This window comes from Rattus norvegicus, chromosome 19 (genome assembly GCF_021556685.1).
Source record: "Rattus norvegicus strain SHRSP/BbbUtx chromosome 19, alternate assembly SHRSP_T2T, whole genome shotgun sequence".
NCBI lineage: Eukaryota > Metazoa > Chordata > Mammalia > Rodentia > Muridae > Rattus > Rattus norvegicus.
Genome location: NC_141552.1, coordinates 21,995,674 through 22,017,253, shown reverse-complemented (window position 1 = coordinate 22,017,253; position 21,580 = coordinate 21,995,674). Strand labels below are relative to the sequence as shown.

The 21,580-nt window shown below is 45.0% G+C and overlaps 2 protein-coding genes across 10 annotated transcripts in view; one reads left to right on the top strand and one right to left on the bottom strand.

The window, feature by feature from the left end:
• The window catches only part of LOC147999107 (uncharacterized), a 924,037-nt gene that overhangs the window by 874,836 nt on the left and 27,621 nt on the right, over positions 1-21,580 (top strand). For 2 of the 4 annotated variants that reach the window (XM_087596179.1, XM_087596178.1), the window contains exon 2: positions 19,789-19,947. The gene's annotated coding sequence lies outside the window, so the exon portion shown is untranslated. Of the gene's footprint in view, positions 1-9,260; positions 9,359-19,788; positions 19,948-20,279; positions 20,378-21,580 lie in introns of those variants that run through there. The other 2 variants (XM_087596181.1, XM_087596180.1) reach the window with 2 other exon arrangements.
• The window catches only part of LOC147999108 (disks large homolog 5-like), a 76,459-nt gene that overhangs the window by 38,858 nt on the left and 16,021 nt on the right, over positions 1-21,580 (bottom strand). The window contains exons 3-7 of one of the 6 annotated variants that reach the window (XM_087596169.1): positions 14,815-14,911; positions 13,612-13,771; positions 12,276-12,419; positions 11,481-11,643; positions 10,641-11,136 (exon numbers count right to left, since the gene is read on the bottom strand). The exons of 4 other annotated variants lie outside the window; for them this stretch is intronic. In XM_087596169.1, the coding sequence (XP_087452295.1) occupies positions 11,107-11,136; positions 11,481-11,643; positions 12,276-12,419; positions 13,612-13,622 (348 nt within the window). In that variant the 5' untranslated portion in view covers positions 13,623-13,771; positions 14,815-14,911 and the 3' untranslated portion in view covers positions 10,641-11,106. Of the gene's footprint in view, positions 1-10,640; positions 11,137-11,480; positions 11,644-12,275; positions 12,420-13,611; positions 13,772-14,814; positions 14,912-21,580 lie in introns of those variants that run through there. One more of the 6 variants, XM_087596164.1, reaches the window with a different exon arrangement.

The window sequence follows — 21,580 nt, the reverse complement described above, 5'->3', positions numbered from 1 at the left end:
ATGCAGACCTCCTCAGACACTTTGGCTTCCTTTCTGGCTGCTGGAGCTTGGGCCCTCTGGCCTGGCCTAATGTAGGATCAGCAACACACAACTCTGTTGGGCCTCAGCCATCCCACATTGGGGGCCCTGCTTCACTCCTAGGTGCATCCGTTTCCCACATCTCTCCAGTCTCTCCCTCATCCCTAATTCCCCTAGCCTCTCAGGCCCAGCCCTTCAGTCTCTGATGGAGACTGTCCTGGAAGGACAGGAGCCCCTCCCCTGAGATACTCTCCCACCCCATGCTGCTGGACTCATCTCTACAGGAACAGCCTGCTGCTCCCCTGCCCCTGCAACCCACATCCTAGCTCTGCTTCACACAAACACTCTAAGATCTCTACACTGGATTCCTGTTCTATTTTGCTCCCTCTCTGTCCTCCAGAAGTTCTGCTGCTCTCTCTCACCACAGCAGGACCCACCAAGACACTGCTCCTGACCCCAGCAGCCACCAGCAGCCCAGGTCATGGGGCTACTAACAGCTTTGGCCCAGGACTCAGGGCTCCTTCCTTCTTCAGTATCGAGTCCAGGCTGAGACCATCTGGCCTGCTGCTGGGTCCTTGAAACCCTCAGTCTCACAGCCTCTGGGCACTCTGAGCCCTAGTCCTTATGGCTAACAAGTAGCTGCCCAGTCAAGCAACATGGGCCTCACTGGCTTCCTGGTGTGCCATGATGCTTTCCCTGCATGGCCGGGGATGACTGCATGCTAGGATTATGTCTGGAACTAGACCTGCAGGTAACACCTGATGGGTTGGCCAGGCTGTCCTCCTACTCCTGTTCTCAGGAGATTCTCCTGACTAAGCCTCCCAAGTGCTGGGATGAGAAGTATGTGCCACCATGCCAGCTAGGGGTCTTCAGGTGTGATGAAAGACTGGGATCTGTGGTCCTGGTTATTTCCAACAGTGGGGACACCAGTGTTCTGAGCATTCTGTCATCTAGGACTTATATTCCATGTACTTCACATGAACACTGTGAGACTTCTGCACTGGTTACCTGTTCTCTTTGAAACCTGTCTTCAGGTATCTGACAGTGGGAGTCTCCATGAAGTTTTTGTCACCCTGAGGATGTGGCTATATTAATAAGCTCAGGCAGCATGCAAACACAGCAGAGGTTACAAACAAGACTACCAGGCTGGGGCCACTAAGTGATAGAGTGCTCCTTTGGCATGGTGAGGGCCCAAGTTCTCTTGCAACCAACATCTGCTGGGGATGTAGCTCAGTGATTAGGCACTTGCCTAGCGTATGTGAGGTCCTGGGCTCCATCCCTAGGACTAAACCCTCATCCCCTACCCTGAACTCACCAGGTCCAGGCATCACTGTCAATCCTGAGGGCTTGAGTTTGATCCTTAGGCCCTCTCTGATACAAAAAGAGAAAAAAACTCCCTTGATTTGTGTTTGACCCCCACATGTGTCATGCCCGCCCCACTTCGAGTGTACAATTAAGGAAAGCATGAGTAAGTGGTTGAGAGGCACACACTGCCCTTGCAGGACACCCAGTTTGCTTCTCAGCACAAACTGCATGTGACTCAGCAGGTCTCAGGGTGGAACTGGATATGTGACCCTGTGCTATAGCACTGTCCAGAGTGGTAAATGCAGCTTCTGAAGAGGAATGCAGGCCTGGCCTCCAGACCTCCACCTTCAAGTCCTGTCTGGAGAGCCTGATGCCCTGGCAAAAGAGACTCCTTCTCTCCAGAGGAGCACTGCACTCAAATGACACCTCAGTGATGAAAACTATCTGTCCCCAAAGGCATGCCACTGAGCAGAGATAGCCTCAGTCATGCACCTCTGCCCATCCCCAGTTCCTCATGTCAATAACTCAACCTTTCATGAACTAGATGGTAATGCTTGAGGTAGGATGATCAGTAGTTTACTGGCCAGTCTGGGCTGTATGAGATGCTCTCCCTGAAATCAGAGTCAGCAAGAAATTCAGCATGAAAGCTCTTTGTAAAGAAGCTCAATGACCCAGTTCAGAGCCTGGGACCCCGCACAGTAGGATAAAGTGACTCCCATGGCTTTTCCTCCACCTTCAACACTCATGCTTTGGCATGCACACCCCTACAAGGAGATCAATACACATGGAATAAAAAATTAAACAGAAACATTAATGAAGACAATGCAGATAATGTTTTAAAGGATCCCGGGAACCCTCACTTAGCACTTTCCTTTCCTTTGTCTTGGGAACAGCACCTGCACCAGAGACTGGAGACTTCCTGCAAGAGAGAGAGGAGAGATGCACTGTTCATTCAGCTAGAGAGCTGTGCAAAGACCAGAGCCACCCTCCTTTTTCTGACAGTGGGAGCTGGGCCCAAGTGTGGGCTGCTCCTACTAGCGGCACCACAAGAAGAGGACCCCCTTCCTCAAACCTTCCTGGAAGTCAGAGCACTGGCTATGGATGTCCCTCAGTCCTCAGAGGACTCTCTTTCAGCGATGGCTCAGAGCCTGTTAGGACAGAGAGGGACCAGAGCTTCCCCCCAAAGCAAGATCCCTGTCTTATCTGACAGGTATGAGGGCTTAGGGATGGGACAGAGGATGTGACAAGGTTACATGTAGCACAGGGCTAGGTTAGTAAGGCAATCAAAGAGGAAAGAATCCTGGAACATTCCTCATCTGTTCTTTGGGCTATGTTCGTAGGGATGAGGGGCAGTGTGGGTAGAGGACTAGGACACAGCACAGCCTTCTCTGCACATGGTTAGCTTTCTAGGCTGCCTGGTCACTGTGACCAGCAAATTTTCAACTGTGCCATTCTACTACCAAGGCTGACACAACTGGTGCACCATGTAGCAATAGGACTTTACTGACTTAGCGACATTTGGAATCACACAATGATCATGTGTCACAGAAGAGTTTTTTTTTTTTTTTAAGAAAAGGATTTTAAAAAACTAATTATTTTGTCCATCTGAGTACGCTGTCCCTGTTTTCAGACACAACAGTAAAGGGTAGTATATGAGAGTAGAAATGGTTATGAGACACAATGTGTGGTTGCTGGGGATTGAACTCAGATCCTCTGGAAGAGCAGTCAGTGGTCTTAACCACTGAGCCATCCCTCCAGCCCCAGTATACTGTATTTTCAATGTTGTTTGTTTTTATTTCCTTTTTCACGTATGTCTGTATGGCGTTTCTGTGAGTACAGGTGTGTGTGTGCCTGTGTAAAGGTCAGGGACAACCTGAGCACAGGTCCTCACCTACCTCTCATCCATGGCTGTGATTGCTAGGCTAGCCCTTCCCCCTAATCCTAGAGACTGTCCACTTTAGGTTCATATTTCCCAGTAGGAAGGGCAGGATGACAGACACTACTGCATCCAGGTTTACGTGGCTTCTAGGGACCTAAACTGTTGTTGGGCTTGTTCAGCATGAAAATAAATCCCATTTCACAGCCCTGGCTGGGCCAGGCAGCGCACAGGTCTTTGCTGCTCTTGCAGAAGACTTGGGTTCAGTCTCCAGCACCAGGGTCAGGTGGCTCACAACCAACTGAGACTCCAGGTCCAGGGACTTCCAACCTCTTTCTGGATAAACCTACATGGCAAAAGCAGGGCTGGGAGCTGGAGGTTTCTGGTGTTGGCTTCTCCCTGCTGCAGGGGGCAAATCATGGGCATGTGAAACATATAACCCTGTAATTCTACAAAGTGCAGAAGCTCCTGAGGTCCCTCATGGTGCCCTAGAGCCTGTCCACCACTCATGGAGGCTTCGGGAACATGGCTTTTTCCTGACCTGTGTGCACTGTGCATCCTCACTCTCTACCCCCTGCTTTTCGGGGTTGGAAGTCTCAGGTGTAGGAGGCGCCTACCATAGGCCTCTTCTCTCAGCATTTCAGCATTTTACCCACTTGACCTTCACCAAGCATCCTTTGCTCTACACAGTTACCTCAGCCTGTGACCCTCATCCTCCAGACTCTTGTGAAGCAAACACCCATGGGTGTGCAGCTCTCATAGTTAGCCAGGCTAAAGGGGAAGGCAGCAAATCCTTCATGAACTCTACAGCTCCTAAGGCCTAGGAAAATGTCTATACCGGGGCTAAACTCATGCTGACCTGTAAGACTACATTTTTCCTTTAAACAGAAGGATGTGTGGTGGTGTGGCACAGGCCTTTGATCCTAACACTTGGGAGGCAGAGGCAGACAGAATTCTGAATTCTAGGCCAGCTTCCTCTACAGAGCTAATTCCAGGTCAGCTACACAAAAAACAACACTGTCTCCAAGAGTAAATCAAAAAGAGAAAGAAAGAAAGAAAGAAAGAAAGAAAGAAAGAAAGAAAGAAAGATAGAAAGGAAGGAAGGAAGGAAGGATTCATATTTTGTATACAATGAGATGCCTGCCTGTCTATACCTGAACCACCATGTTAACTATAACTCTTGTCACATCTGTATTAATTCAAATACTGAAGGCCAAATGGTTAAATCTTAATGACTATACAATTGGGGGGTGGTGCTGAAGAGATGGTTGGTTTAGTGGCTAAGAGCAGAAGACCGAGGTTCAGTTCCCAGTGTCCACATGGTGGCTCCTATTAACCTGTAATTGCAATTCTAGGGAATCAGTCTGGACTTCACGGGCACCACACATACCACATGGTGCACAAGCATTTATTAGGTGAAGCACTCAGGCCCATAAAAATAAGTAAATAAAATATATGGTTAACAGACACTGTGATTCAGGAAGTTCTTAGTGACTTTGGTTATCATTTCTCTCTCCCAGAGACCTGTCTTCCTCATGCTCAGCCTCCCTGGCTTCTAGGACATTTCCTAGCTCTGTGGAGCATGAAGTACTCAACACCATAAGCCAAGCATTGCAAAGCCATCTGCACCTTCACTGCTACACCTTCTCCATGGCTGTGTCTAAAGGGAGAGACTTGGAATCCCACAGATGCAAGGACAAACCTGTTGGGCTATATGAGCCCAGCCACCCAATAGTCAGATCTACTCCTGTCCCTGGCTATGGCATGAGGCTCTTAAGACAAATTAATCTGAAGGATCTCAACAGCTATGCTGTTAGACCTCTCATTGCTCTGCCCGACCTACAAGCTCCTTTACTGGCTCAAATTCACACCCGAACTCCTCTCCTGCCTCAGCCACCATCAGCTCTTCTACTCCTCTCCACCTGTGCTCTGAAGAATCCACACTAAGGTGGATGTTAACCTCTCCATGGACCTCCAGACATATGCTTGTGATTACTCTTCATTGGCTGTTTTGTATAGGTAGGCGGGTTCTTCTACTCTCATGCAGAACACTGCTCACACATTTTGGAACTTACAACACCCTCTTGATTGAGAATCCTGACTAATGACTGACTGAACCTTCCATGCCTGAAGTCACCCTCTGTCTCCCAGTCCAAGATGAGAATCCCCACCCTAACCCCATAGTGTCCAGTTTCATCTCAGAAGCTAGGCTCTGTACTACCCAATATCATTTGGATCTTGGCCTCTAATTCTCTGTTAAATCGTTCCTCTCTTCTTTAAAACAAATTCATTTTGTTGTTTGTTTTTTGAGACAGGGTTTCTCTGTTTGGCCCTGGCTATTCTGACATGCTCTCTGTAGATCAGACTTGTCAGGAAGCCAGATATCTGCCTGCCTCGGCCTCTTAAGCACTGGGATTACTGGATTGTGCCAGCATGTTTAATTAAAAACTAATTAGTGGCAGTGCATGTTGGCACATGCCTTTAATTCCGTCCGTTGGGAGGCAGAGGCATTGTGAGTTCCAGGAGAGCCAGGGCTATAAATTAACACCTTGTCTCAAAGAAAACAAGCCAAAAATGAAACAAAAATGTTGCAATATGGTCTTAGGAATGTAACTGAGTCTGTTCTTGAACTCTGAATCCTCCCACTTTCACTCAGGTGCTAATCAGCAGGCTTCTGTCTTGACTTTCACTGAGCACTCAGGGCTGCCAGGACTGTTACCTCTCCCAGTGTAACTCCTGACTCTGTCATCCCCATCATCACAAAACTCCTGCTAAGAATTAAGGAAACCTGAATTCTAAGGAACAGTCGGAGCTCCAGTATTTCCAAAGCTCACTCTAATACAGATGGATCCTATGCTGCAGTAAAATGGTCACAGCTGGAGGTCTTAATTCCAGGACTTGGGACAGAGGGGTTGGAGGATTTTGAATTCAAGGTTATTTTTCTGTTACATTGTTGCTCAAAGCGAGTTGGGCTGCTACAAGATACCCTGTCTCAAAACTATACCAAACACACCTAAAATGAAACAGAGGAGTTTGAGTGGGCACAGATGGGAAAGCTCGGCACTTTATGGCTAAGCCACCTGCTGCCAGCACCAAAGTCCATGCACAGCCCCAATTCTGAGCTGTGTCTGGGACCCCACTTAGGAGCACGCACCAAAGTAGCTCAGATCCAGGGCTTTTGGTCTAAGAGGAATTCAGGCAGTCACACTTTGGATGCCAGTTCTCCAGCTCAAGTGCCTGTCAGCCCAGGATCTGGTCTTAGTCATGGCTTGGCATCCCTAAATTCCTCCCAGCTGTGCTCTGAACTCACCCTGTGCCCCGTTCTGATGAATCTGCCATTCTCCATGGGAGTAGCCTCAAGAAGTCCCTCACATCTGAAGCACCACTCTGAGTGCACTAAATACTGCAGGGGAGGGGCGTGGCCAGCAGAGCACCCACCCCTTTCAGCTGTAGAACATTTAGCTCTAGAGTGAGCACTGCTGTGCATTGTGGAACTTAAGCAGTATCCCAGTCTTGGCCTGGGAAGAGCCATTGACACCCACACTTTCTGGGGTGACATTGTCTCCTGAGGATAGAGTCAGGTCAGGAGCAGCAACTGATGTTCACGAGAGACAAACTTTCTTCACCACCTGCCCATGCTGGCCCTAGGATCTGGGCTTTTTGGGTGACATGAGTGCTGAGCCCCCCAGGTAGATGGGTTTTCAGGGGTCAGGTGGTTATTGTCACCAAAGGTATCCACAAGGATAAGTCATACTGTACTAATTCCCATATTAGATCCCTTCTCACGGGTCACAGAGGCCGTGCTGGGTCCTAAATGTGGACCCAGGTTCCTGCGCACTTTTGAGGAGACTGGTCAGGGCGCAGGCTTCAGGACATTTTGTTTGAATTATTTTGGGGGATTTTATTTTTACTGTTGGGGACAAACCTAGGGCTGCCATGTGCTGGTAAAAGGCTTTGCCACAGCTGTAGATCATCCCTAATTATAAACTCCTAAATTCTCCCAATCCTGGAACTTTCTAGGTCCCTCACATGATGCAACCTTTGGGGGATTCCTCACATAGAATCATGGGGTGGAATGCATCCCAAAGAGAGACAGTGGGAAATGTTCCCCAGTGTCTCCCTGTGGCTGTGGTGATGAGAGTGCTGACCAGTAGATGGCAGGGCCCATGTGAAACCCTTTTGTTTTCTACTTGAGTGGAATATTCACCATGCCTTTTTTTTTTTTTCTTGAAACACAGGTTGCCCTGGAACTTACAGTCTTCCATCACTCTGACTCAGTTTCCCATGACTAGGATCACTGGCTTAAATTACTATGCCCATCTTTCTTTTTTTGTATTTATAAATCTTCTAAAAGCCAGAAGGATCTAGCATTTAAAATTTTGCGGTCCAAGGCATTTCCAACAGGGGATTCTTGACCTAGGAGTATCCAGACCAGTTTTTATTGTGTGGGTACTTCATTCCCATAACAGCTTATGCTTGACAAAGAGTTCCAAGGTGTGATGTCACTGGGCATCAGGCGGTGTCCCAAATAGCAGCACTGACTCAGGTTGTAATTTAGGCTGGAGAAACTTACTAGGACCCTGGTAATCCTAGCACCCTGGAGCCTCACATGTCCTTAGTCTGATCTATTGATGAATCAACTGCTCTTGAGGGTGGATTGGAATTCTAGTCACTGTGAGGCAGGAGCATTAGTATCCTACAGCCACTCTGGGCTCCATAGGAAGACCCTGTTTCAATAGTAAAAGGGGTCACTTGTGAGTTCTTACTGTCTTCCCTGAGGCCTTCCTGCTGGAGTTAGAATAGCTGTCTCACCAAGTTGAAGTAGAGGGCAGAATGTTGGTGCCTTCTATAATGAGGACGAGTGACAGATAGTCTATGGAAATTCTAGAAAGATCTACAGGTATTTATGTCCTGTGCATGGGAATTGCTGGCTTCCCTGTGTCCTTTGCCTTTAATTTGCAGTCCATGGGGCACCTGGGAATGTCCCAAAACCAGGCTGCACACAGGGCTTGTCCCATGATTCTCACTTGCACCCAGTGCCTGCCTGATTGTCATAAGTCTGACAGAGCCACTGTATGCTCTCCTGACACCTGCAGAGAGCACTATATGGGACCCTACTATCCCGACATTGCCCATCAGTGTCTACAATGTCCATATATGGCACTGAGATGGTCTAAGCTGCTTCCCGCCTATATGCTGCATCAGAATCTGACCATTCCTAATTTACTCCTCTCACACCCACACTAGAAGCCCTGTACCCACACTAGCCCCAGCTGGCCTGTTGCCTACTAACATCTCATGGACTCTGCCCCAATCCCCTGCCCTGCCCTGCCCTGCCCTGCCCTGCCCTGCCCTGCTCCAATGCACTGCCCCAATGCCCTGCCCTGCCCCGCCCCAATGCCCTGCCCAATGCCCTGCCCTGCCCTGCCCCAATGCCCTGCTGTGCCCTGCCCCAAACCCCTGCCCTGCCCCAAACCCCTGCCCTGCCCCAATACCCTGCCCCAGTGCTCTGCCCTCCCCTGCCCTGCCACAATCCCCTGCCCTACCCTGCCCTGCCCCAATCCCTTGCCCTGCCCTGCCCTGCCCTCACTCAGCTGACATTGTGGACATCTCAAGAAAGTCAGTGGACAATGGCTGACACACTTGTCTGAAGACTGGAAATGTTTCTCGATCTTGGAGAGGAAAGAAGGACCCTCCACCTACACTTTCCTCTAAGGAAGTTTATTCAGGTGAGGGATGACAGGGACTGTTTTGTCTCATGTCACACATGTCAGTAGAAAATATCCTAGGTATTGGATGGCGCTGTTAGCATTAACAGAACAAAGCCCATAGTGTTGGGAAGGATAATACATTATGAGTAGGATTAGAAAACCCCAAGCCTCTTCCAGGTCCTAAGAGGGCAAAAAATAGCACCAAACATAGCATTAATGTGATAGGTTGGTTAAATCTAGTTACTAGGTTCTAGTGTGATACCTATGACCCTTTTTGTGTCATGGTCAGCTTATAATGACTAGAGGACCTAAGCTTGAGAGTCACCAATGCCTCTCCCTTGCTTCTCCAGCTGCTGAGCATTGAAAAGCCCTAATGAGACAGCATCTGTTTGCAGACATACTGGATTATTCTTCTTCACTTTATCGCTCTGAGTCACCTCCACTCTCAGTAAGTCAGTTTAATTCCATAAATTGGAAATGAGTCCCGTGGAATATATACTTTCTCAATACAATCACAGATTTCCATGTAAAAGGTGAAACATGAACTGTCCCACCTAAGCTCTGGGCTTGCACAGACGTGCTATGCAAAAGAAACATGTGGTCACAGCTGCAGTCTGCATTCACTATGGATGCTCTTGAGGTCCTCCCTGACCTGCATAGATTAAGATAATTATCTTGCTTTCTATCAAAAGAATTCATTATGCCAAGTTGGCCTGTAGAAGGAGGCTAGTCTCTTCAGTATTTTATCAGATGTGCTTAATGTATATAATCATCGATAGTAAGTGAAAGATCTGTTTGGAATTGAAACTGAGTGATGCTGGAGGATGATCCTGAATGCACAATGAGCAGTGGAGGCACCAGAGCCCGGTGTGGATGCCTAGCAGGCTGCCACATTGAGCAGGCACTGCTCAACCACCTGTACATACACATCTCCTGAGATCTCTCTCCTTAATGGGAGATGATGGCGTCCATCTAGTATAGCACATGTCCTGGAAGGACAAAAGCCACCTGCAGGAGCTGTGGTGATGACTCCCAGGTTAGGGAATCTGCTGCTCTCTCAGAAGAACCACGTGGTCCCTAACAATCATCTACAATGGGGAATGCTATTCCCTCTTTTGGATCATGAGGGAAATGCACTGAGGAGTGCATACATACATACATACATTTGAAAAAAATCCATTGAGTTAAATGATAAAAATAAATATAATCAGCAACAATAAAAAACACAGCATATGAATGATCAAGTGAAACAGCACCTATAAAAACCTATTTCCCAAAATGACGTTAATGGTCATTATCTTTGTGGTTTAATACTAATGCTGTATTGTAAGAAAAACTGAGGCACATGGTTCTCAATTAGGATTATTCTATATTCCTTTGTGAAAGTTGTCATTTTTTCTGCAGCTCTACAGGCATGAGTGTGTGTTACTCAATATCTGGTGCACACAGTCAATAAGGAATGTGTGTTGTAGACTGATATAGTTAGGATGAGAAGAATACATGACAGCATGGATACAGTATGTCAGTGATTACATCATAAAGTGTGTGTCCATAAAAAAAGTCACATTATCCACACAAAAGACACTATCACCCTGTGTACCCCTTGGTGGCTTTGAATTCCCTGTTTACCCATGCTGCCTGGTCCATGCAAAGATCCATATCCAGCTGTCAGTTCTAAGTCTACAGGAGGGGAAAGGACCCTTGAATAAGATGGTCTTAAGAGTCAAGAGTTTCAAATCAATTTTTATTCATAAGGAGTACAATTTACAAAAAACAGGAATAAAATGAATACCTAAAATGGTATAAAATGAAAAACAGTAACAAGAATATATAACTATGAAATAACAAAAAGAAAACTTCAATGAAAATCATAACCAAAAACATTTCTTAACAGCATTTTCTTAATGAACATTTAGAAACACAGTTGTAGTGCTGTTTCTCCTCTAGGACGTGAGATGTCAAGGCAGTCCCCTCAGTTGTCTCTCAAATGGTGTTGTCGGTATGAGAGAGGAGAAAGACCTCAACCAGACAGGCTGGCATACGGATACATAAATGTAGGGTCTCTATACATTGAGGAAATTATCTGAGAAGAAGAATATTCACCCACAAAAAGTCTTTGACTGTGAGGATTGTCGTCACAGGGAACTCCTGAGAGAGAAACTCATTCTTCAGGGGGCTGTCTTCCTGGGATCCGTCCTATTCCATGTCTCCTGCAGTTCCTGAGACCTGGGAGAATAAGGCAGCTATTAAGACACGGATGTGGTGGGGACATGCATACCAGCTGTCAAGTTGCTGCCTTCAGTCATGTGATATGTTATTCCTCTGTCACCATTTCTGGATTGCAGTTTCAAAAAGGGCAGAGAAGTATAATTGCCCATAATTCAGTTTCTGAAGAGTGGTTAACATCCCAGAATACTTGTGCATAGACAGAGCAATGAATAACTCTATCACATGAGGTGGGTGACTGACTGGGTGTGGGGAGATTAGAAAGGTGATAGGGGAAGCAAAGATGTATCCAATAGGCAAATGGTATCAGACATTGTTAATCTGACTCAGCTGCTTGTTCCTACCACATTTTGCTGGGTCTGGAGGTTGCTGGTCTTCTCCTGTTCGTCTTCATCATTCGGGTTCAACTCAAACAAATATCGCTGTAACTCCTTGCACTCCTGCTTCAATGTGACCAACTTCTTCTTCATACATGCCTGGTCCATCAGGAGCCGGCTGTGCAGGTTGCTGGAAACACACTCTGCATAGTAAGATCCTGAAGCCTCTTCCTCCCATTCCAACTGCCAAATCCCACAAACTCCACCAGGACCCAGATTCCCATAAAGACTTCGTAGAATACATCTCCATACATGTAAGGCTGCTGCACAAACAGCAAATGGCCAATCCAGGGAAGAATAAATTGTTTCTGTGACCCAAGCACCAATAAGAGTCCATGTCTCTCCAAAAGAACAAGGGATCTACAACTATCCATGAAAGCCCAATGCATCGGGGCAACATCAATTAGTAGGCAGTAAACAACCACAAGAGGACAGTAGAACCAAGGGAGGTCATGCTAACCATGTGGTCCACACATTCAGCTTTGTTAAACCTGGTATGACCCCAGAGGCCCAGGTCGGCCTAATAACACTCTGATGCCTGAATCAGTATAGATCTATCCAGAGCCTTCTAAAGATGCATAGACACTGTGGTGAGAAGTCACACTCTCTTATGGAACTGAAACTGAGTCCAAAAGACCCACAGCACAGTGATATTTAAACAGCAGAAGACATGGACCCAGAGCTGCAGGCTCTCCAGTCCAGAACAAAGAGAGGCAGCAATGGATATTCCACAAGTGATGGGCCCTTCTGACCAGTACTTACCGATAGAAGTTAATCTCCTTCTTGAGCTCCTGAAATTTCTCACGATGTTCAATGTTCTTTGTGTCTAAGTTGTGCAGTAATGACATGACCTGTTTCTCCTTTATCTTCAAGTTTTCATAAAATGGATTTGGCCTGAAGTACGGGCTGGCCCCAGGAAGATAGAACCCAATGAACATCGAGGTTTAGGATTATATGAACTCAGGCTGCGTCCTGTACTACCCCAGCCCTGGAAGGACACTTTCTGAATTCTACATATTTGGATCTTCTTCAGCTTCAGAAACTTGGAATTGTGTGCCCAGGATAACAGAAGCTAAGCACCCAGATAAAGGGTTCCCTGGCTCACTTTTTTCAATCAGGAGGGCTGGATCTGCATTCAAACCTGTTATGCTGTCAAGAGCCTAGGCCATAGAGCTTACCCAACCACACACACACACACACACACACACACACACACACACACACTTCCAGAAACCTCTGATTTCATTTTTCCTGTTTTGACAAGTGGAATGCTACAAGCCGAATAACTAATATTCTAGAGGCAGACAGTACACATAATTCTGGAGATGAGACCAGATATTGCCACAAACTTATAATCTGCCCAAGGCATACAAATGTATAGACAAATGTGACCACACAGGCAAAGAACTGTGCTGTTGAAAGTTGGGCTTCCAAAATAAAGCACTCACACCTCCATGAAACTATTATACAGGTAAATCCTGAGGTCAAAAAACAGACCCCTAAATTCCAAGGGTGGAGGGACACAGAAACATATAAAAGTTGTGCATATGCATGCAGACCTGTGCACACACAGACACACAAACTGGGACACACCCACAAGAAAAGGAAAGTAAACAGACTCAGAGAATGAGAAAGAGAGACAAATATGGAAAGAGCACAATGAGAATCAGTAGAAATGTATGCACCATTACTGTCTCGGAATTTAAGGCACAGAGACAAGAAGGAACAGGCCTGAGCCTCAGGACTTCTAGTTAAGCATTGATATGAACACTGTGGGACCTGTCACCTAAGGGTGCTGCCATGAGATGATAGCATTCAGTCACCTTCCTAGCAAGTACAAACACTCTCCATAAACTCACAGCACCTAGAACCTTGCAAAGCTACCACCTGTCAAGGGCTTTCCAATTGTACACTGGGAACTCATGCCCAAGTGACTTTATCCCTGAAATCTTCACTCAGATCACAAGTTCAGATTTTCAACAGGTGGAATCAGAGGGTCCATTTCCAAACTCACTCCTCAGTAAGGGTCAGGTTCTGCATCTCCTCTCTATGGGAGATGAGGTTTAGAACAAGGTCCTTTTCTTGGAGCAATGCATACCTCTTGCTCATGGATCCACCTGTCACATAAAGGAGGCGATCTGTCAGCTCATTTCTCTCCTTGGTAGTTAGCTCCAGTTCTCTATTCAGCCTCTCCTCTTCCTCATTGGCCTGCACCTTGTTTTGGACATTTTCAGGGGATGACGTCTGTCTGCAGGCCTCTGTAAGTAGAAGAATACAAGTGAACCCGCATGGGGCGAATGCATAGAGCATACACAGACCACAGTGTCGCCCAAACAGGAGAACATGCTTGGAAGCCAGTGTCACTGCAAGGAGTTTGGTCTATGTGTAAGAGGCATCCTAAGTGGATCACAGTTACCCCACTACTATATACAGACCAAGAGATGTGAGCAGCCAGGTGTTCCCTATGCCCAACCACACAGGCTTACAAGTACCAGAAAGATGCATTCTCCAGGATTATTATCAGGTACGCAGGCTACAACCTGGTTTCAGAAGTCAGATCATCAATTCAGCATCCACAATGACTTGATTGATCAGGGATACTCAGATATCCTACACTGTTACTCTAGTCCAATGACTTTGCATTAAAAAGTCATATAGGGGGAGGACATGGTCAACAGACTTATTAATTCCCCCTACAGAAATGACAAATGCCCCAGAAGTGCCAATAGTTTACAAGCTCTTTCTTTACCTGCTCCGTATAGTTGGCTACTGTAGAAAAATATCTGCCACACAGAACCTCTAATATATGAAGGTAAGATTGGCCCCGTCAGCCAGAGGTAGTCAAAGGAGTTCTAAGAATATAAGGTCATGGCCAGGAGCACAGTTCTCTCCCTCTTACTACTGTCAGATAGTCACTGAATTTAAAGAAGCAATGAAAGTGAAGTACATTGATACCCTGTTTAATTCAGAAAAGTTATACCCTCCACGACTATTTATGGTGTTATTATATCAATTTAACATACCGAATGCAGTGTAAAAGTAAAGACTAGAAGTTCACCCAATAATAGCATAGGCACTGCCATATCCTCCATGTGGTTATGGAGAAACTAATGATGTGAAAACCTTGACTTTCAGGAATTGTGATAATCATGGAATTCAATATCTGTGGAGATGTTCCAGTGGTTGTGGCCCATTACTAAAAAGGCCAGCGGAAGACCCCCACACACACCCCTGACAGGAAGCTCAACATACACTGCCCAGAACTTACTCCACATTCCCCATGTCCTGTGTCCATCATTACCTTTAGGTTTCGTTTGCTTCACTCTAGACTCTTCTCTATCAACATCAACTCTCCCAAAGCGCCTACAAAGACGGGCAAAGATGTCTGTGGATATATCCTTTGGACACTAAGAGAAAAAGTAGGGAATTGGTTGTCACAACGGTACTGGTGACATCACAGGGATTCCAAGGTCTCTCTAGGAGACAATAGAATGTCCACGAAGGGACGGCTGATGTCACGGAGAACAGACTTTGCCTCCTTGCTAATGTTCTCCCTGTACTGAGCAAAAGCTGATGGACCCTTTTCAGGGGACTTCCTTGTGGCATAGCCACTGAGCACCACATGCTTCCAAAGCCAAATTTGGCTCTAGGCTTGATTGGAAAAACCTAAGTCATTGCTATGTATCTAAATGAGTGCTTCCTCCCCAATCCCTGCACAGAAATGTTTCATCCTACCTCAAATTCTCCTCAGTCAGCAATATTACCCATTAAAGATTACTGAGAAATCACACCAGTTCCTATAAGTAGCCAAAGAGGTCTCCTGTCTCATCATGTGCAGGTGCATGAAATCACACCCAGAAATAGCCTGTAGGGTAGGTTGCAATGTGGGTGTGTGTTATAGGTACAACCTGAAGCTTTGTGCTTAACATTTGACAGTTGCCACCAGATTCCTTAGGAGAAAGAATTGCATTCATTATGGTCCTGGCAACAATGTGGTGATCTGTTAGCAGAGGAAACTGAAATATTGGATCCACCAGTGAATGCACCCTCAGGCTGAGTGTGGGGCTCTCCTCTTTGCACTTAAGTTACCAAAGTAGAATTGCTTACAGTCCTCTCTAAGCTATAACGTGTGATTTCATCTGAAAAATAAAATAGTCAGCAGATGTGGGGGGGGGGGATGCAGCCAAAGGAGTAGGACAAGCCTAGAGACATAACTCAGTGGACAGAGTAAGAAACAAGCATCTTTACTCCTGTTTCATGGATTACCCCACAAAACTCAAACGCATCTATCCTACTAAAAAAAAAAATACAGTTATTTTATTGAATGCATACACTAATACTGTTTACAGTATTAGTAGCAAAGCTCAGATTTTGGGGGCAGATCCATGACTTGAACTATCTTCCTGACAACATATAAAACAATAAATAAATAAATAAATAAATAAATAAATAAATAAATAAATAAATAAGAAAAAAACAGAAAAATAAAAAACACAAAAAGCACAAGCCTCTCATGTGAAGTTACAGAAGAGTGATCCAGTGGTCACTTCTGACCAGGCCATTTTAGCTATGACAGTGCATAGTGACCCTTAATTTGATGGGTCCTATATACAGCTTTGTGCAATATTGTCATTTTAACAAACCTCATCCAGAACATACATAACGACACAGGATATGATTGCCATGTCCTTGCTGTGTATCAAGTTATTTTTCTGTGTCCTTGATTGTCAGGCATATTACAGCAACAATCTGAGATGGCTGGTAGACTTGGAAGAAAGTGGATATGAAAGATCCCCGTTTGATATCAGTACAGCCATTTCTTACGAATGAGAATCTTTTAAGCTGGCCCTCGCTTAGCCCCTACACATTAGACAATAGAACAGAAAGTACAGAAAGCACATTCCCACCCACTCTCTAGGAAGCTGCCTGACCATAAGAACAGAGGGTATAGAACATATTTACTGCAGGGCAATTACAAGACAGGAAACATCTCTGGGAAGCTGACTGACCACTATAGAAGTGAGATGTCCTTGGTACTGAATGCAGCTGTGCTATAGGCTGACATAGCTATAGCCTTGTCCTGGGAACTCCAGAAGAGAAACACCTGCCAAGACAGATATCCTTGGTCCTTGTCCTGGGAACCCCAGGAAAAGAAAACATATATCAAGTCAGACGTCCTTCATACTGAAATAGCTGCATTGATGTGGTTAAGACCTTATCCCAGGAATTCCAGGATGAGAAACATCTGCCTAGTTAACCTTGGCACCGAAATACCTGAGGTAATGAAATTGTGTAATCTTAACTGACTATTTAAGCTGTACATTTCTGTTGTTCGAGGCTCCTCACATCCCTCCTGCGTGTGGACCATGTCGGGCCCCAGTGCATTGGTATCCCAAAGTAAACCTCTTGTTTTTACATCAAGACTGAGTCCTGTGTGTTCATGGGGTGGTGATTGTCCTCAGGACTGGAGCGAGAGTCTCCTCTGTCTGAGGGTCTTTCAGATAAAGCTATAGTTGTGGGTTACACACCTCAATTCTCATTGGCTAATGCTGTCCTCACAGTCCTTGGAGGCCCCTTTGTAAGACTACCTGTTGGAAAGTAGAAGCAGCTTTATTTGAGCTCAAAGTGAACCTGACGAGCAACGTAGAGAACAAGATGGGGTAATTGAGAACCTGTCTAAAACCAGCACAGAAACCCACCCTTCATTCAAAGCATCATCTACCAATTCTTGAATTTTCCATTCTCTGCCAACCAGTCTTTCATTCAGGAAAGGTAGAAAAGAACTGGAAATGATCTTTTTATTCTAAGGACCTTGATCTGTCTTTCCTTAGGTCCACGTTAAGAACAAATGAAATGGGTATCACCATCTGAACAACTTAGTATCACCTACTCAGCATTTCTAGCCTAATACTGTGCCTATGGCAGTCTCAAGCTTCCCTGAGTGTTGCTGCCCTAGCAAGAAGAATGAAGAACTGAGGTCAAACCCCAGTGAACCTTTCAAGGGGTTAGAAGAAAGCCATCAGAGATACTGCACTTCTTTGTCCTTAGATTAAATCAAGATGATACAACGTGAATCTATTGGGCTATTCAACCACACATCTTCCTCACAACCCCACCTATCTGAGTTCATTGCTTGGCAGAATTCATGCCCCACCATCCTAGATATTTCTTGATTCATTGCTGCCAAGGGCCAGGTTTCCTGAGTTTTGTTTTTTATAGAATTGGGTGTAGTCAATCATAGTTGCCCTCTGTAAGAAATGACAAATATCTATAATAACTGACCACACTGTACTTGTGTATACAAGTACAGTAGTGGAAAATTCAGCATAACTGAGGAGTGGGAAATCACCCCTGTGTCCTGGCCTTTCTCTGCCCATATCACAGCTCACAGGCGGCTGGGGCAAACCTTGAGTTCCTCTGTAGAAACAGAGTGACGTTGAATGGACACTGAGCAGGCAGAGCAACACAGCTGAGGCAACTCAATTCCAGCAACAAATGCATTATGTGTTTCCCATCTTAACAGCTCCTTTTGAGGACTTGTCCCCACACCTAGCTTAAACACAGCAATTTTCATACATGCCCGCCTGCTATTTCATATTGTTGCTGTAATACGCCTCCACATCATAGATTTCAAAAAAGAAAGAAAATAAACCTGACACTGAGAAGGGTGAAGCTTGTCAACATCTAGTGCATTGGGGGCCCAGGTACGGTCACAAATAACCAGGACACAGAGGATGCAGAGCAAAGGCAGATGCAACTGCATGCAGCTGCAAGTTTATTAACCCTTATATAGGCATGAATATGGATTACCTAACTTTCCCTTTTGGCAAGATATAATAAGATCGTTATTCCCATGATACCAGGAACGACTGAGGCAAGACTAGGCAAAGAAGTGAGACTAAGCAAAGGCTTCTCCTTAAAATATCTGTATAGCAAATCACCCCTCTTCCTAGCATCACAATATACTTGTCATAACCCAGAGAGCATGAGAGCCGCTTCCACAAAAAACAGACACAGTACAGCATAGTGTAAGGTAAAGTGAGAAAAACATTTTCTTCTCAAGGGCAGCGTTCCAGCCCCTGCTTGCATCTCTCAGCCGTCTTTCCTTGATCCTGTCTGGGAAGTGTCTCTCAGTGACTCCTCAATTTCTCTCTTTGTCCTTTTGTTTTAAATGTAACACTTTCTATAACATAGCTAAATGTCCTTGAAGGGGTTTAATCATGCAAAAAGAAAGCAATATAATATATAATGTATGCAACCTTTAATGAGTGTATCTATTTTCTTAGGGGTATTTTTCAGATACCTTCCCAGATCTGGATTTAACTTTGGTAATTGTTATCTGTCTACAAAATCAACAATATCGAATAAATATTCCAGTGTTCTGGCGTAAAGTCCTCGGGAGTAAGAACTAATGATTTTGGAATTTGCTCGGTTTCTATTCTTATGTCCCTCATTTCATTTCTGATTTTTAATTCATGTATTGTCTCTCTTCTGCATTGTTAGTTTGAGGAAGGGGTTGTCTCTCTTGTGGATCTTCTCAAAAAAAAAAAAAAGAGGAAGAAAAGAAAAAGACAGCTCTTGCTTTCCTTGACTTTGCATTTTTCTCTTTGTTTCTAAAGGCTTGTTTTCAACCCTGAGTTTATTGCCCTTCATCAGATCCCACCAGACTCTCTATGGGATGAGGTTTTGCCTCCTCTTGGTAACAGCAGCATGGAATAAATGAAGCTTCTGCTGATCTCTGTTGTGGTGTTGCACATCACAATCTCACCGAAAACCATGCATAGCCTGGTTTTAGGCTCTATTAAAGCGGCCCACTATTTCAGTGTTCCCTGCAAGGTGCCATGGAACGGTAGTAACATAATTCTGCATGCACATCGACAGGTTTCTCCACGGTCTTCTGGGTCATTTGATAATAATTTTTAGTGAGTTCATGGATGAAAACACACACACACAAACACACACACACACACTTTACTTACATGGTGCAAATTCTTTGCACACCAAAAATAAAGTGAGCGTTACTGAAAATGCACCAATAATGGAATCGATGCAGGGAGCAGTGGGGAAGTTGGGGCTTAGAGTTACTTAAAAGACCGATGCAGATTCTCCTTCTATTGGAGGAGAAACTTGAGAGACAATGTGGTTCTTTATTTTCTTTCTCTAGAGCACACAGGACTAGGGTGGCAGCTAGGGCTTTGAGTGTGTTTGGCAAGTACTGTAGCACTGAATGAAATCCTAGGGCTGGAACCCCATTAATCATCTACAACAATTACAGGGCAGGCTGGATGACGACACTCAGCTGACAATGTGGACATCTCAGGACAGTCACTGGACAATGGCTGACACACTTGTCTGAAGACTGGAAATGTTTCTCGATCTTGGAGAGGAAAGAAGGACCCTCCAACTACACTGAACTCTAAGGAAGTTTATTCAGGTGAGGGATGACAGGGACTGTTTTGTCTCACGTCACACATGTCAGTAGAAAATATCCTAGGTATTGGATGGCGCTGTTAGCATTAACAGAACAAAGCCCATAGTGTTGGGAAGATTAATAAATTATGAGTAGGATTAGAAAACCCCAAGCCTCTTCCAGGTCCTAAGAGGGCAAAAAATCCCACCAAACACAGCATTAATGTGATAGGTTGGTTAAATCTAGTTACTAGGTTCTAGTGTGATACCTATGACCCTTTTTGTGTCATGCTCAGCTTATAATGACTAGAGGACCTAAGCTTGACAGTCACCAATGCCTCTCCCTTGCTTCTCCAGCTGCTGAGCATTGAAAAGCCCTAATGAGACAGCATCTGTTTGCAGACATACTGGATAAGTCTTCTGCACTTTATCTCTCTGAGTCACCTCCACTCTCAGTAAGTCAGTTTAATTCCATAAATTGTAAATGAGTCACGTGGAAAATATACTTTCTCAATACGATCACAGATTTCCATGTAAAAGGTGAAACATGAACTATCCCACCTAAGTTCTGGGCTTGCACAGACCTGCTCTGCAAAAGAAACATGTGGTCACAGCTGCAGTCTGCATTCACTATGGATGCTCTTGAGGACCTCCCTAAACTGCATAGATTAAGATAATTATCTTGCTTTCTATCAAAAGAATTCATTATGCCAAGTTGGCCTGTAGAAGGAGGCTAGTCTCTTCTGTATTTTATCAGATGTGCATAATCTATATGATCATCGATAGTAAGTGAAAGCTCTGTTTGGAATTGAAACTGAGTGATGCTGGAGGATGATGCTGAATGCACAATGAGCAGTGGAGGCACCAGAGCCCGGTGTGGATGCCTAGCAGGCTACCACATTGAGCAGGCACCCCTCAACCACCTGTACATACAAATCTCCTGAGATCTCTCTCCTTAATGGGAGATGATGGCGTCCATCTAGTATAGCACATGCCCTGGAAGGACAAAAGCTACCTACAGGAGCTGTGGTGATGGCTCACAGGTTAGAGCATCTGCTGCTCTCTCAGAAGAACCACATGGACCCTAACAATCATCTACAATGGGGAATGCTATTCCCTCTTTTGGATCATGAGGGAAATGCACTCAGGAGTGGCCCAGACATACATTTGAAAAAAAAAGATCCATTGAGTTACATGATAAAAATAAATATAATCAGCAACAATAAAAAACACAGCATATGAATGATCAAATGAAACAGCACCTATAAAAACCTATTTCCCAAAATGACGTTGATGGTCATTATCTTTGTGGTTTAATACTAATGCTGTATTGTAAGAAAAACCGAGGCACATGGTTCTCGATTAGGATTATTCTATATTCCTTTGTGAAAGTTGTCATTTTTTCTGCAGCTCTACAGGTATGAGTGTGTGTTACTCAATATCTGGGCAAACAGTCAATAAGGAATGGGTGTTGTAGACTGATATAGATTAGGATGAGCAGAACACATGACAGCATGGATACAGTATGTCAGTGATTACATCATAAAGTGTGTGTCCATAAAAAAAGTCACATTATCCACACAAAAGACACTATCACCCTGTGTACAGCTTGGTGGCTTTAAATTCCCTATTTACTCATGCTGCCTGGACCATGCAAA